This window comes from Carcharhinus amblyrhynchos, chromosome 22 (genome assembly GCF_965287045.1).
Source record: "Carcharhinus amblyrhynchos chromosome 22, sCarAmb.v2.hapA, whole genome shotgun sequence".
NCBI lineage: Eukaryota > Metazoa > Chordata > Chondrichthyes > Carcharhiniformes > Carcharhinidae > Carcharhinus > Carcharhinus amblyrhynchos.
The window spans coordinates 6,522,928-6,539,055 of NC_137345.1; the positions used below are offsets into that span (position 1 = coordinate 6,522,928).

At 41.5% G+C, this 16,128-nt stretch overlaps 1 protein-coding gene across 2 annotated transcripts in view; it reads left to right on the forward strand.

Moving 5' to 3' along the window:
• The window catches only part of dstyk (dual serine/threonine and tyrosine protein kinase), a 96,334-nt gene that overhangs the window by 23,273 nt on the left and 56,933 nt on the right, over positions 1 to 16,128 (forward strand). For both annotated transcript variants that reach the window (XM_080209749.1, XM_080209750.1), the window contains exon 2: positions 2,859 to 3,247. In XM_080209749.1, coding sequence (XP_080065875.1) covers positions 2,859 to 3,247 — 389 coding nt within the window. The remainder of the gene's footprint in view (positions 1 to 2,858; positions 3,248 to 16,128) is intronic.

Below are 16,128 nucleotides of genomic sequence, written 5' to 3' on the forward strand. Positions count from 1 at the left end.
GCCGATACTGGGTGAAGACAAAAGTGAAGGAGACACATTGCGATGGGTTATCCTGCTGTGAGATGCTTAACGAGTTTGTTTTAATGGCGTTCAGGTTAAGAATTGAATTGATCCAAGAACACTGTTGTGCAGCAAGATGCAACTGTATCAATTTTTATTTCATTTGCTTCGATCGTTCTGGTCACCCATTTGTTTGCAGATAACTTGATGCTGGAGATGGGGCATTTTTTTTGGTTGCTGTGTGTATATGTCCATACTCTATCCAGTATTGAACAATCTGAGGTTAAAACGAAAGCTGTTTGGTGCTCCGGTGCATGCACGTTTGTACTGGAGTAACGGAGACCAGAATTCTGGTAACGTACCAAAAATTCCAGTAGATCTGTCAAGCATGATTTCCCTTTTGTAATTCTGTGCTGCTTTTGTCTGGTTATACCACTGCCTTCCAAATGCCAAGTTATGGAATCTTTGACAATTGACTCTAGCAACTTTCCCAGTGCTGATGTTAGGCTCAGTGGTCTATAGTTCCCTGTTTTCTCTTGCCTTCCTTTTTGAAAAGTGGGCTGACAATTAGCTATCCTCCATGCTCCAAGCAATCCTTTGGAACTCTTCCAGAGTCAAAAGAATTGTGGAAAATAACCACCAATGGATCTACTATTTCCAGGGCCACTTCCTTAGGTACTTTGGGATGAAGATTATCAGGACCTGGAGTTTTATTCACCTTCAATCCTATAATTTCCCCAAATCATTTCTCTACTAATGCTGATTTCCTTCAGCTCTTATTAAAACATGTTTCTCTCAGCACTTCTGGTACATTATCATTTCTTCTTTTGTGAAGACTGAAGCAAAGTACTAACTTAATTGCTCCATCATTTCTTTATTCCCCTTTTTATCAATTCTCCTACTTCTGACTGAGGTCTACATTGGTTTTTATCAAAGTTTTTATCTTTACATACCGATAGTAACTTTTACAGTCAGTTTTTACGTGCCATGCTGTTTTTACTTAGCCCTTTCATCCTCCTTTGACGTTTAAACTAATCCCAATCCTCAGACCTATTGCTTTCTTTGGCCAATTTGTATGCTTGTTCCTTGAATCTGGTACTATCTCTGAGTTCTGTCTCTTGAAGCTGACTGAGATTGATTAAGAGGAAATGTATCAATTTAGAGGTTTCAGGCATTGTAATATTTAATTGCTGTAGAGTTTGTAAAGGATGACGCCTTGGCATTAAAACTTCCTTACTCCCTTCGTAACTGTGTTACTATACCCCAAGGCTGGCAGGTTTCACAGTACCTTGATTGCATTGGGAATGTAAGCCTACTTGTGACTAATAAATAAAACAATAAGATTTGACAGAAGAGAAGCAGTGGATGTGGTTTGTTTAGACTTTCAGAAGGCTTCAACAAGGTCTCTCATAGACTACTACATAAAGTTAAAGCACAAGTGACTGCTGATGGATAGAAAGCTGGTTAGCAGATAGTAAGCAAAGAGTTGGCAAAAAATGGGTCTTTTTCTGATTTGGCAACCAGTGACTAGTGGGGCTGTGTCAGGATTTGTGCTGGGACCCCCAGTTCATATTTATGTTAATGGCTTGGAAGAGGAAACAATGTATTATTTCCAAATTTGCAGATGATGTAAAGTTGGGTTGGGGGGGGTGAGTTGTGAGGAGGATGCAAAGATGCTTCCGTGTGATTTGGACAGGCTGTGTGTGTGGGCATCTGCATGGCAGATGCAGTATAGTGTGGATAAATGTGAGATGATCCACTTTTTGGTAGTAATGATAGGAAGGCAGATTATTACTTGAAGGGATGTAGTTAAGAGAATTGGATACTGAGACCTTGGAGTCTTTGTGCATGGGTCGCTGAAAGTTAGCGTGCAGGGCCAACAGGCAGTGAAGACAACAAATGGTATGTTGGCCTTGATAGGAATGTTTTGATACAGTTGTATAGGGCATTGGTGAGGCCACATTTGGAATATTATGTGCCATTTTGGTGTCCTTATTCCTTGCAAAAGAGGTAGTACCGTGATGGTTTACCAGGCTGATTCCTGGCTTGGCAGGTCTGTCATAAGAGAAGATACTAAGTCAGTTAGGATTTGTTGACTGGAGTTTAGTAGAAGGAGTGGGGACCTGAGGAACATAAAATAGTCTAACAGGATAGATTCAGAATGAATGTTCACTATGGTGAGGTAGCCCAGAACAAGGTCATAATTTGAGGGTAAGGGGTGGTGAACCTTTTAAAGCTGAGGTGAGGAGAAATTTCTTCACCCATGGAGTGGTCAATGTGTGGAATTCACTGCAACAGAATGTAGTTGAGGTGGAAATGTTTCAAGAAGAAATTAGATATGGTTCTTGGGACTAAAGGGATCAAGGGATATGGGAGGAGGGAGAGGATCAGGATATTGAATTCGATGAGCCATGATCAAAATGAGTGGCAGAGTAGGCTGGAAGGGCAGAATGGCCTACTTGAGCTTCTAGTTGCTATGTAGCAGCAACATTTTAACAACACAATTCTTTGTATTTTGTGCAGTATAGTGGCCTTGTCATTTCAGAACAGCACATTGTCTTAGATCATTAAAACCCACTGTTGCTTTAATATTATTTTGGAAAGGAAACCTGCTGTCTGGGTCTCCTGAGACTACAGACCCAGAGCTACACATTTTGATTCTCAACTGTCCTCTGAAATAGTCTAGCAAGTTGCTCAGTTGTATAGAGAAGTGCAATCACCTTATGAAATAAGGGTGGGCTACATAAATGCCAGCCTTTTCAACAACACCAAATTTCATGTATTTTTGAAAAAGATTGTGAAAACAGCCTGGGGATTTTTGATTGTAACATGTCTCATTTCTCTCCTTTATCCTCTAGGTGCTTTGAGCTGTATATCATTTCCCCGACATGAAGAGGAGTACCTGCAGGCAACAGTGGGCTGCTTTCCATGTATTATGATCCTGGGTCAGAACTGTGTGGCTAAGTGTCATGTACTGAACAGTCTATTGGGTGAAAAGCTCTTGCCGGTTGTCAAGAGTGGCAATGAGAAGAAGTGTAAAAGGAGACGGCTGAAGTTTACCCATGGAAAGAGGACCAGTATTAGCTTAGCCTTGCCTGGACAGTATGTGTTAGTTCATCATCTTGTCGCACACCAGGGCAAATGGGACACCATCCCTGAGGAGGACCTGGAAATCGAAGATAACAATGAAGACCCTGCACATCGTGCAGCGCATCTAGAAGTAACGCTACACCATCCATTGTTGCAGGTAATAGGATTACTGATTAACTGACAGTGAGTTTTGTTAGTCTTTTACTTTTGCCTCCAGTTCTGCTGAAAGATCACAAAGGTGTAATTTTTAAAATGTAAATTTTCACACAATGTAGGTGTCACAGGCTATGCAGCATTTTTTAGCCATCCCTAATCGCCTTTTCAATATCCAGGGGTTTCCAGTCACCAGAAACCTGGACTAGCCATGTGAATACTGTGGTTACAAGAGCCTGTGAAAGGGTGAAAATCCTGCAGCAAGTAACTTGCCTCCTGATTCAACTTTGTCCATCATCTACATCGCACAGGTCAGGAGTGTGATAAAATACTCTCCGCTTGCCTGGCTGAATGCAGCCCCAGCGACACTCAATTAGCTCAACACCATCTAGGACAAAGCAGCCCGCTTGATTAGCACCCGAATTGCTAACATTCATTCCCTCTACCCCGATGCATAGTCGCAGTTGTACAAGTTGCACTACAGGAACTCACCAAGGTTCCTGAGACAGTATTTCACAAACCCATGGATGGCACTATCTAGAAGGGCAGGAGTAGCAGACACAGCGAAACACTGTAACCTCCAAGTTCCCCTCCCAGCCACTCACCATTCTCACTTGGAAATGTATCTTACGTTACTTCACTGTCATTGGTTCAAGATCCTCAAATTCCCTTTATAAGAGCACCTACATTATCTGGACTACAACAGTTCAAGAAGGCAGCTCACCGTTACTGTCTCGAGGGCACTTGGGGATGGGCAATAAATGCTGGCTGAATCAGCCACGTCCACATCTGAATTTTTAAAGAACTGTTTCTCCATCCACCTGCTGCATGAGTTGCTGAGTATGTCAATCATTTGCAGCTTCCACCTTTCACACTATGTCTTAGCATTAATGTGCATTTGGAAATAATTTCCTGTGAGCTGAGATGCGATTGTAACTGTTCCAAGTATAATTTTTAAACTTGCTTTCTACGATGTAGCGTTGATACTGTTTTCAAAAAAAGGATGTACTTGCAGTTAGGATTGATGCTGAGTTTTGTGTGTTGATTCTGGGTATGAGTGGTTTGCCCTCTGAAGAGAGATGGTAGAGAGTGGACCTTCTCTAAAGTTGAGAAGAAATGAGACGTGATCTTGTTAAAGCATAGATAATTCTGAGGGGGTTCGACGGGACAGATGCTGATAGGTTGCTTTTCATGACTTGGGAGTCTGAAGCAAGGAGACTAGTCTCAGGAATATGAAGTTAATTCGTTACAAGTGAAATGAAGAGCAATTTCTTTACACGGAGGGTTATAAATGTTTGGGATTGTCTGCTGTATTCATGGAAACTCCCATTTGTTGAGTATATCCAAGACTGGAAATTTTTTGAACTCCAGGGTGTGTGATTTGGGTGGAAAAATGACATTGTTGTTGATCTGTCATACTCTCGTGAATAGCAGAGTAAGCATGAGGGGTTGTACGGTGCAGTTCTGTTCATTTCTTTTGTTCATGCCTCAAGTTCCAGAAGCTGTGTGTAGGCATGCATCTTTGCACTCCCACATCTGACCTAATGGAAGATCCATCTTTTTTCTCTCTACATGGTTCAGTTGTTGCTGAACCTGTTGTTCTCTCAGCTGCTCCTTTTTTATAAAAAAGACTTGCTTAACTTGAGGAACTTGAATGTTGGTCAGTGGAGCATGGCCCTCAGTTTCAAGTTTTAAAAATAAAAATATTTTATTCATGTCACAAATTGCCTTGTTAACCTAAGCCTATGATGTTAGTGTTCAATTTCTCCAGTCGCCCCACTTCAGTGGTTATACTGAAGGAGAGTTTAGTGGAGCTAATCCACCAAACCACGTCTTTGGGACTTTGCAAAGAAACCTGAGCACTCGGAAACCGACAGAATGTTCAGACTCTGCACAGACAGTCACCCAAGCTAAGAATTGAATCCAGGTCCCTGAGGCAGCAGTGTGAACCATGTGCTACCATGCTACCCGCCGAGGTGCTCAAGTGTTTCCATCTCAATCACCAACTTAGGCAGTGAATTCAAGATGCCCATTATCCTGTGGGTAAATAGTGTTTCCTCTTCTACCAATCACTTTGAATTAAAGCCCTTAGGTAATTGACTGCTCAGCTATGCGAAAGAAGCCTCTTATTTCCCCTATTTAGGCCCATGGTAATTTTGTACACAAGATTAGTGACTGGACAACGTTAGTTCATCTTGCAGCGCAAGAAATTTATGTTTGAGGTTTGTCAGAAGCTCTGCGGTCCTGTACACTTCTCAACTGGATAAACGAGGTTTGGTGCTCTTTGTAGTCTGGTTTGTAGTTGAATTTTTTGAGGAAGTGACGAATATGATTTGAGGCTAGGGCAGTGGATCTTGTCTACAGGGACTTGAGTAAGGCTTTCGACAAGGTCCCTCATGGCAGACTAGTGCAGAAGGTGAAGTCGCATGGGATCAGATCTGAGCTGGCAAGGTGGACACAAAACTGGCTCAATCAAAGAAGACAGAGGGTAGCAGTGGAAGGGTGTGTTTCTGAATGGAGAGCTGTGACAAGTGGTGTTCCTCAGATGAGTGCTGGGACCTTGCTGTTTGTAAATGATTTGGAGGAAAATGTAACTGGTTTGTTCAGTGAGTTTGCAGATGAGACAAAGGTTGGTGGATTCGTGGATAGTGATGAGGACGATCAGAGGATACAGCAGGATTTAGATCAGTTGGAGACTTCGGCGGAGAGATGGCAAATGGAGTTTTATTTGGACAAATGTGAGGGAATGCATTTCGGAAGGCCTAATATAGATAGAAATATACAATAAATGGCAGAATCCTTAAAAATATTGATAGGCAAAGGAATCTGGGTCTATAGGTACACAGGTCACAAAGTGGCAATGTAGGCATTGTCAAGAAGGCATCCAGCATGCTTGCCTTCATCGGTTGGGGCATTGAACTTAAAAATTGACAAGTCATGTTGCAGCTTTATAGAATCTTAGGCTGCACTTGGAATATCGTGTTCAATTCTGGTCGCCACACTACCAGACGGATTGGAAGCTTTGGAGAGGGTACAGAAAAGATTTATCAGGATGTTGCCTGGTATGGAGGGCATTAGCTATGAGGAGAGCTTGGAGAAACTTGGTTTGTTCTCACTGGAATGATGGAGGCTAAGGGGTGACCTGATAGAAGTCTACAAGATTGAGAGGCATGAACAGAATGGATGGTCAGGAGCTTTTTCCCAGGCTGGAAGAGTGAAATACTAGGGGGCACAGCTTTAAGGTGTGAGGGGCAAGGTTTAAAGTAGATGTCCGAGGCAGGTCTTTTGCACGGAGTAGTGGGTGCCTGGAACTCATTGCCGGGGGAGGTAGCGGAAGCAGGTTCTGTAGTGACTTTTAAGGAGCATCTTGACACATATATGAATAGGATGGGAATGGAGGGACATGGTCCCTCGAAGGGTAGGGGGTTTTAGTTGAGGTTGGGCAGCATGGTTGGTGCAGGCTTGGAGGGCCAAAGGACCTGTTCCTGTGCTGTAATTTTCTTTGTTCTTTGTTGTGTCAAATGATCTAATATCCAATTTGTTCTCAATTGAATTACTGCACATTGAATGTTCAAATGAAAAAATAATTTCAGACTTCCCTGTAAACGAATGGAATTATCAGCAGGTGGTATTGCTCTCATGTTTCTTTGTATCTATTGAAATGAAAAATTATTCTTTCGGCCGACTGTGCCCTTGGCTAAGATTTGATCATGGTTTTATTTAAAAATCGTCTAATGTCTTTACCATAATATACATTTCATACATTGGATGGAGGTCTTGCTGGCTAAGTTAGCATTTATTGCCTGTTCCTAATTGATAAGTTAAAAGCTTCTGCAGTCTGTGTCACTTATCGTTTTTGTCATGAAGCAACTGGCTTATTAGGCCTAACCTTAGTGTGTGGTTTGGTTTGGGTAAGAAGCCTAACGTAATGCAGGGACTTGGGTGACTGAACCACAAGTAGGTTGCGACTTTTAACTCCTTTGCGTCTACACAGGGTTCTTAAAGCTAAAATCATAGAATGGTTACAACTGAAAGAAAGCTATTTGGCCTGTCGTGTCTGTTCTGGTTCTCTGAAGAAGCTATTCACCCTTATCGCACCCTTGCCTTTTCAGACCATGATCCAACTGCCTTTCGAAAGCCTGAATTAATTGTGATTCCTCCACACCCTCAAACAATGCATTCCGGATGCTGACCACTTGTTGCCAATTATACTAAATTTGTGTTCTTGATCCTGCTATCAATGGAATTTCTAGCTGTCTGCTCTGCCCGGGCCACCTGTGATTTTTGCATACCGCTATCAAATCTCTCAACCTTCTCCAAGGAGAACAGCTCCAACTTCACAATTTGTCCGCAACACTGAAGGTCCTGTTGCCTGGAGCAGCCAGAATAGGAGGCATGGTTTCAAAATGAGGAGTCTCAGTTTTCAGACTTAGATGAGGAGACATTTATTTTCTTGCCTTTGGAATTCTGTTCAGAGAAAGCAATGGAGGCTGAGTTACTGACGACATGCAAAGCTGATTTAGGTTTTTGATCAGCAATGGAGTTGAGGATGTGGCAGGAAGTGGACTTAAGGCCATGATCCGATCAGCCATGACTTTAGTAAATGGTGAAACAGGCTCTGGCCCAAATGGCCTACTCCGATTAATCTTCTTTTAAGTATCTGTTTGTGCTGAATGAACTTTGAGCAGTATTTTCAAGAAGCAGAAAATCTTAATGTTTGAGAAAATACACAAGGGATTAGCATAATAAGAAGCTAATAGTCCTTGGAGGACAGTGCTTAGTCCTTGTTTTAATGGAGCCCAGGGCTAGAAACTGATCCTGTAAATCTCTGGATTCAGACACATGGTACAAGATGTTCTACCTCCTCTGTGTGTTCACTTTGCTTCGCTGCTAAGAATTCCATTGCATTAAATGCAGAACTTTCAATGAAATGTCTAGGTGTGAACTTGGGTGTAAATCCATAAAATAGTCAGGTGTTAAAATATTTTTCGGGCATCTCAATGTGGTGCAGATGACAGTTGCTATGTTTATTTCTCACTGGGAGTGGTATTGTGCATTTGGTAGATTATATAGCTATCTTTTGGAATGAATCTGCTTTAATTTTATCATTCAGTGATGCAGTGTGGCTGTTGAGGTGTTAAGCATCCAGTATTGATCAGTTTGCCCTATGCTACATGGAGCAATAAGTATTGTATTAAAAGCAGAAAATTCAGGCCATGCAGCACATGTAGAGAAAACTAACAAGTTAACAGTGCACTATGTCGAAACGGTTGTCTGATGCAAGTGACCTCCTGGCTCCCCTCAGCCAACATTACCTTCAGGCTTCAACTTTCACTTCATTTTGTAACAAGGTGCCCAATGGCCAGTCCAACAACTTGCAATTCTTGTGGAGTTTTTAATGTAATAAATGACGCAAAATGTAAAAACACCTGGCTGTTGCTATTGAATGGAGGGATACACATTGGCCAAGGTGCTTGGGGTCACTCAGCTATTGAGCTATTGCCATTGAATCTTTTACTGCCAGGTGGCAGGACTTGGTCTAACTTTGATCCAAAAAAGGTAGCGTCTCCAGTAATATCACTTATTGCTCAGCACAGCAACTTATAAATCAAGCTAGATTTCTGTGCTCAAGCCTTTGGAGAGGGATTTGAACCCAAAATCTTGACTAGGTTGAGGTTAGCCGTTGAATTATGAGTGACATAGATCTAATTCAGAGGTCTGGGGGCAGTATACAGCTCCTATCAAGAATACTACCTTTCAACTTAGCTGCATTGCAGTCAAGTTTGACATGTCCAGACACAGACAAGCTATGCATTTATTCTTGGGAAGTCCTTGTGCAAAACTTGCATAAGACGAAAGTCTGTTGCTGTGTATGGTTACACAGTATATATTTTTGATGTGCCCTTGTTTCAATCTAATCCAAAATATAGATGACCTTTATGGAAATTAAGCTGTAATCCCAGCTATAGCCAAGTATTTAATTCACTTTGTTCTGCAAGATTAGTGATGCTTACTTCAAATAAAGCAATAAATATATAGTGAACTATATATATATATTATATATATATATAGTTAAAAACTGCAGATGCTGATATGGAAAAATTAAGTTCAAACAATTGTGGAAATTAAGTGATGACAATTTTGAGTAATGGAAAACGATTATTAGCCAACAAGGTCTTCAGTGAGGCCAGTGCTTACGTACTCCGGATTAGAGACTAATCTAACCTTGCGTCAATTTCATTAACACTACATTCCAGGCTAGGACACAGGATGAAAACAAAGACAAGTTATCATAACAAATACGAAATAACAAGATATATTGTCATATTACGCTAATGAAAGAGGTGGTCTTCCGTTGGATAAGAAAGGACAAAAAGTAATGCTACGATTGGTAGACTATGTCTGCAAATAAAGGGTTCGAAAGTTGCTTGTTTTTCATTTGCTGTAACGATAACTGCTAAGTAGCTACATGAATCAAGAGAACACCATAATGAAATTCACTGTTAACTGTCTGTTCTCCTTGCTGTGGACATGCCGGCGTTAGACTGGGGTAAACACAATAAGAAGCCTCTCAACAGGTTAAAGTCCAACAGGTTTATTTGGTAGCAAAATCCACTCACTTTTGGAGTGCTGCCCCTTTGCTACCAAATAAACCTGCTGGACTTTAACTTGATGTTGTGAGACTTCTCACTATGTTCTCCTTGCTAGCAGGTAGTTAAAACAAAAAATTTCAAGGATTTGAGTACTCACCATACACTATTTAGGTTAATCAACACATGCATTAACTTGGTTAATGAATGTGATGCCTTTATTCCATTCCATCTGTTGAATTGTCTTCATGCTCTTTAAAAGTTAGTTCAAATTTTAAGTATTCCTTTCAAAACAATGAAAGGAAGTTTTTCTATCATCTCTGGATGGGTGGCACAGTGGTTGGCACTGCTGCTTCTCAGGGCCAGGGATCAGAGTTTGATTTCCAGCTTGGGTCACTGTTGGTGTGGAGTCTGCACGTTCTCCCCATGTTTGCGTGGGTTTCCTCCTACAGTCTGAAAGACGTGCTAGTTAGTGCATTGGCCCATGCTAAATTCTCCCTCAGTGTGCCCGAACAGGTGCCAGAGTGTGGTGACTAGGGGATTTTCACAGCAAATTCATTGCGGTATTACTTTAAGTCTACTTGTGACACTAATAAACAAACCTGGATCGAAGCTGACCTCAGACATTGCTTATTAAGATTGATTGATCCTACAATGCTTTGGCATTGGCATGAGGTTTTTAAAGCATTGATCAGATCATTGCTGTATAAACCTTGAAACCAACTGGCATGAAATAGAAGTTTGCAGTTTCATTTTTATCATTCCCCTGTAGACCTGACTGTGCATTTTACACTTGAAGTGTTTATTCAATTCCCCATTTATAACTGGTGAATCTGTTTCTACAACCATTTCAGCTGCTCATTCCAGATCATAGCAGTTTGTTGAATACAGTAAAAAAAACCCCTCCAGATTTTGTTTCTTTAGTTCACACACGCCTGTCTGTTTGAAATTATAACAAAGAATAACCGTGCAACATGGTGTGAATGAAATTGAGAAGATATTTGCTAAATTGGGGTGAGAGCAAAGAAACAAGTGCCAGGGCATGATAGTGATTGGACTAGAGTAACATTGCACCATTCATGTCTTTGCCATTTGAGAATGTGCTCTTCCATGCAAAACCTTATCCCAATTGTCCATCAGATGTTCACTTACCTATGTTTTTAAAGGAAAAAAAAATCTAAAAGAAAATAGTGGAGACCACATCCCATGTTGTTTACTGGAATGATTGCAGTTGGCTGTTCGTGGTTGTTAAGATTTCAGTTGTGTCTGTGGTATGGTATGGTATTTGGGATGTCTTTAAGTTTCCATTGTTGAAAATGAATCCCAGGGCACGAAGTAGGAAAGAATGGTGGTCCACGTGCGCGTGCCGCCACCGCCACCCGGCCCCCCACCCCCAGTCCCCCTCTCAAACAAACTAGTTCAGCATTTTGGCCTTCAGTAATGTTAGGAATGGAACAGTTTTAGAAATTACAGGTTTGTGTGCTATCTTGTGTGTCCTGATTCAATCTGGAAATAACGAAGAACTTTGTGCAAATTCATCATCACATCTCAATCAAAATAATGGAATTGAAGACTTACTTAGGTGGATGTCTAGTTTGAAAGTCAAGCTGTGAAGAAATTGATCAGGCTTGTACAGTATGAATGGTACTCCCAAGTGTTATGGCATACGTTGCTGAAAAAGATTTTTTGTCAAAGCTTCAATAATGCAAATCCAAAGGGTTCAGCAAATTTATGCTTTTGAGAAAAGTGTTGATTGGGTGGCAAGTAATCTCTGGTCAAGAGTTTGGCATGGAAAATGCCCTAGTTGATAGTGATTGAGAGTTAACTGCTGAACATTTGGAAATTTAAACCAGTTATTGATTGTGCCGTTAGTCAAGGCATTTATTTGAGGAATGAATCAACAAATGACTCATTTATTTTGTTCAGTTGAAATAAGCACAATGTGTGCACAAGAACTTTGTGATGAACAGGGCCCTGTGTATTAATATATTTAGCTTCTAGTATGCACATGTGTCACACTGCAGTGTTCAGAATTACTCTGACAACCAATTTAAGATTGTCAGTTGCGTTTGCAGTGTGGTGTGTGAGTACAGAGGGCACTGTTCTTTGCAGACTGAACACGTGCACTCACTGCAATCGTTTCACCTAAACAAAACAAATGATGGCCATTTGCTGGCTCATTACCCAGGGCAGTGCTCTGACCAAGCATGGTCAAGGTGGCTAGTTCACAATGATGCTTGGCAGCTCATCAGTAATAAGTGCATTTGTCATGGCAATGCCTATATCAATCACTTCCCAACCAATCAATACTCTCATGTATCATAAATTTGTTTCACTGGATTTTGATTCTTGCAAATGTCCTGATGACTGCAGGCAAAACAAGTTTTTAATTTGGCAGTGCTCTAATTTTGTGCTACCAAACAAATATTAACATTGAAGTTTGGTCTAGTCCCTGCCACCTTCAGCCTCCCTCCTTGTTCAGATTTTCATGCTTGCATTTAAGCAACACTTGGTACCTGTGAGCAGCCATATGTCATTCTTGATGCAGTTGTAACAGTGCTTCTGTGTTTGCTGACCTCTTCAACGCAAGTAGTGTACTTTTAAAATCATAGTGCAGAATAACATTTTTGTATGTGGGCCAGGTTCTTCAAATTCTTTCAGCCGCCCCCAAGTCTCCCCACACAATTTTCTCCTTTTTAATTTGCTGTGTGCAGGCTGTCAGGCTGGAGTACAGTTCATGGGCGTTTGCAAGCCCATGGTAACTGAGCATACCATCTTACATGGGCTCTGTTTTAGCATCTGCTTATTTTGTAGGAAGAGACGCATGCAGCCCTGTCCTGTCGGCTGATGAGCTCCCCTAGTTTGCAGGTTTACTGTATAGTAAAGGGGAGATTTGCTGATTATTATTGTCTTTCCCGTTGATGTCAGCTAACTTAGCACAGAAAGAACTTTGTTGCCTGGACCTTCCTCAATCGTGTACTCGAGCTATTAGTGAGCTTATCGTCCCTGTATCTATTACAGGGAATTTATTGTGGTAGGGAGGTGATGTTTTAAAAGATGTTATTAGGAACGATCATGGTTTAAATCGTCAAAACTTTCAAAGTTAAACTTGGCAGTTATTTTATGATCTGAAACTCATGATTTGTACAGATTTGGTAGGTATGAGGAAGAGTTAAACTTGTCTCCATATCCTGAATATTTAAAAGCATTATAGTTATGATAGTGGTTAGCCTTGTGTAAAGTGTTTGTGGGAATGTACTGAAGGAGGAAGGGTGTGGCTGTGGACCATACAGAGGCCTCTGAGTTGCAAAATGAGCTGAATGTCTGTCGTCCTTAATTGTACATGTGGTGGTGCTGCTGTCCGAATGTGTTAAATTTCATGAAAAAAGACTGAGTCATTCGAAAAATCAATGTGTTGCCTGCTCCAGCTGTTTCCGTTCCTGATCCTTGCGTGCATTGCAACACCTCTGGGGCCGCTTTGCACAGCTTCCACATTAATAACGTTGAAGTAGTTCATGTTAAAAGTTTCAAATATCAGCTTTAGGAAAGCCAGACTCCTGTGTTCGAAGTTGGAATATATTTATTTAGAAAACAGTAACCGTGGTCTGCGTCAAATAATGGTCCAAATCCTTTGTAACTTAAAGGATGTGCATATTGACTATTGTGTATACTGGTTGCATTACTCCATCCTTGATTATAGTTAATCGACCTGCAGCTCTCACCCCCAAATCATCATTTGTGTCTGAGTCTAATAGTGTTATTACCAGCTTTTGCATCAGATTTTAAAAGTTTTACTAATTTCTGGCCTTTTTGCAATGAAGGCTGCTGTGCTGTATTGTGGGACATTTCATCTTAAGTGTTGGTGCCTGCTGAAACATTGAGCTCTCAGCATTTGCTGTGGCATTGTTATGTAAAACCTTGTTTCTGGCTCTTCTGTGTGAGACTTAGTATTTTCCAAACCAAATATCCATGTACCTTTGGCTGGTCTTGCAGTGTGAATGTGTAGAAACTGGGTTGAGTGCCAAGACACACTCCTGACTGTTTATAAGAGAGAATACTAAGTAATTGAGGGATGATCGATGTTGCGGTAGGCTGAATTTGAAAGTGCAGCCTAACATCATCAAATCTGTGTACGACAGACGTCCGATTGATAACAACTAAAATGAGATCCAGGCTGAATGTCAAAGGTTACTAAGGGAAATGTAAAAGGAAGTGAGACAGAGTAAGAGAAGGTTATTCTCGTTAAGTGGAGATTTTGAGAGCTCAAGTCATGAGGCATATATCCATAGAATCCTTGCCATGTTGAAGGTGGCTGTTCAGCTCATTGAGTTTGCACTGATTCTCAGACAGAGAACCATACCCAGGCTTGATGAAATACTTCTGCCTCCTTGCAAAGTTTGTTTTATAGAATTGAATCATAGAATCCCTTTAGTGTAGAAGGAGGCTGTTTGGCCAATTGAGTCTGCACTGACCACAATCCCACCCAGGTCTCATCCCCATAATCCCATGGTTTTACTCGAGCTCATCTCCCTTGACACTAAGGGGCAATTTAGTATGGCCAATCCACCTAACCTGCACATCTTTGGAGTGTGGGAGGAAACTGGAGCACCAGGAGGAGAAAGTGCAAATACCGCACAGACAGTGACCCAGGGTTGGGAATCGAACCCAGATTCCTGGTGTTGGCAAGCAGTGCTGCTTTGCACCATACTGCCCTAATCTGCTGTTACGAAGACACAATAGAACGAATGGAGACAGTAATTGTTGTCATTTGCTATCCTTCAGCATTGATGTCAACTGAGAATCATAGGCTTCTTCCATGGGTCTTTGTGTGACTCAACAGGCTGATTTTCAACCCGCGTGTCTGAGCACGTGGGGCAGAGTAACCCTTGAGATAGTGGGATCCAGAGTGTAGGATTTGGTTCTTCTCGTGCTTTACTAAAAGCCTTGCTCTAATATGGTCATTTGGGTGTTGGTTTATTAATTGAGAGCACGGACTACCAACAGTGAGCTGCCTATTGTCATGCCCACGATGAAGGACCTTGGGTTGAACAGCAGCTATTTCTGGAAATCTGCACAATTTCTCAATGAGTTTCTCACCAGTTTGAGGAATTCTGTTGGACAGTGTGCAGTCCAGCTTTGCTGTTTGATGTCACTCCTGGCTCAGTATCAACTCCAGATGTTTTAAAACCCCTCTGCTTTTTTATTCCTTGTTGCCCTTGCATTTCCATAAATTTGACTTATTTGGGTGCTGCTGAGGTGAGTTATTTGGTCATGGGAAATTTGCAAGCAGAATCCATTTGCCAAGATTTCATTGCTTCCTCTCTTGCGACCTGGTCTGTTGCAGGCAATGTGGTGCCATGTCTCCTTATTAAGAGCAAGGACTCGGGTTTATATAGCATGTTTCACAACCACACAACATTCTTGAGCCTTTCACAGTGAATTGAATATTTCTGAAATACAATCAGTGTAATGTTAAAAATGTGGCAGCCAATCTGAACACTGGTAGAATCCAACAGCTGGAATGAATTAGATGATTGGATCATCTGTTCTGTATGTTAGTGGAAGAATAAATATTGACAGAGTTGGAGTTTTCAGGAAATGGGTAATTGAGGGTTTGTTTCGTATGATCTGGAGAACTCTGAAGTCGTGTTTTCTCAACAACTTTGCTAGTTCATCCAACAAGCAGCAACAGAAATGACTGACAAGTCAGTCACATCTCTATTACATGAATGCCTTTGCTCTCATCTCTACAAGCCAATAAACATGGTAATGCCTAGCCCCCCCCCCCCCCCCCCACCTCATTGCCATCCCTCAACCTCTTCTCTGACCCTGTTTCCAGCTGCTGGTTCAATTTCCAGCCTTGATTCAGTTGAACTTTTGTCTGGTTAAACGTCGTACAGAATGACAGTGTATTATTCAAACCTTCAAACCCGTTTGGTTTCCAGATTCCGTCACTGATTCTTGGTAGCTGCCTTAGGCTAAGTCAGACAGTTCGTACGCTCAGCATTGCATCCAACTGCTGAGCTCCTGACCCCATTTTCCTATTATCACAAACACTGCCTCCTTCCACTTCTCGAGTATCGCCCATCTGCTGCCAGAAGTTTCATTTCAAGTTTTTTTTTCTCAACATTCAAATTATTCCCAGTGCTCTGACCAGCCCCTGTCCCATAAATTTGAGCTCCTCGATAACATTCTGTATGCTGCCGTTCACCAAGTTTAATTCGTCCACTTGTTGTCTGGACCAGAAGCTTTGAAACTCCCTTCTGAAATCACCTCAACATACTTAAAAAGAAAC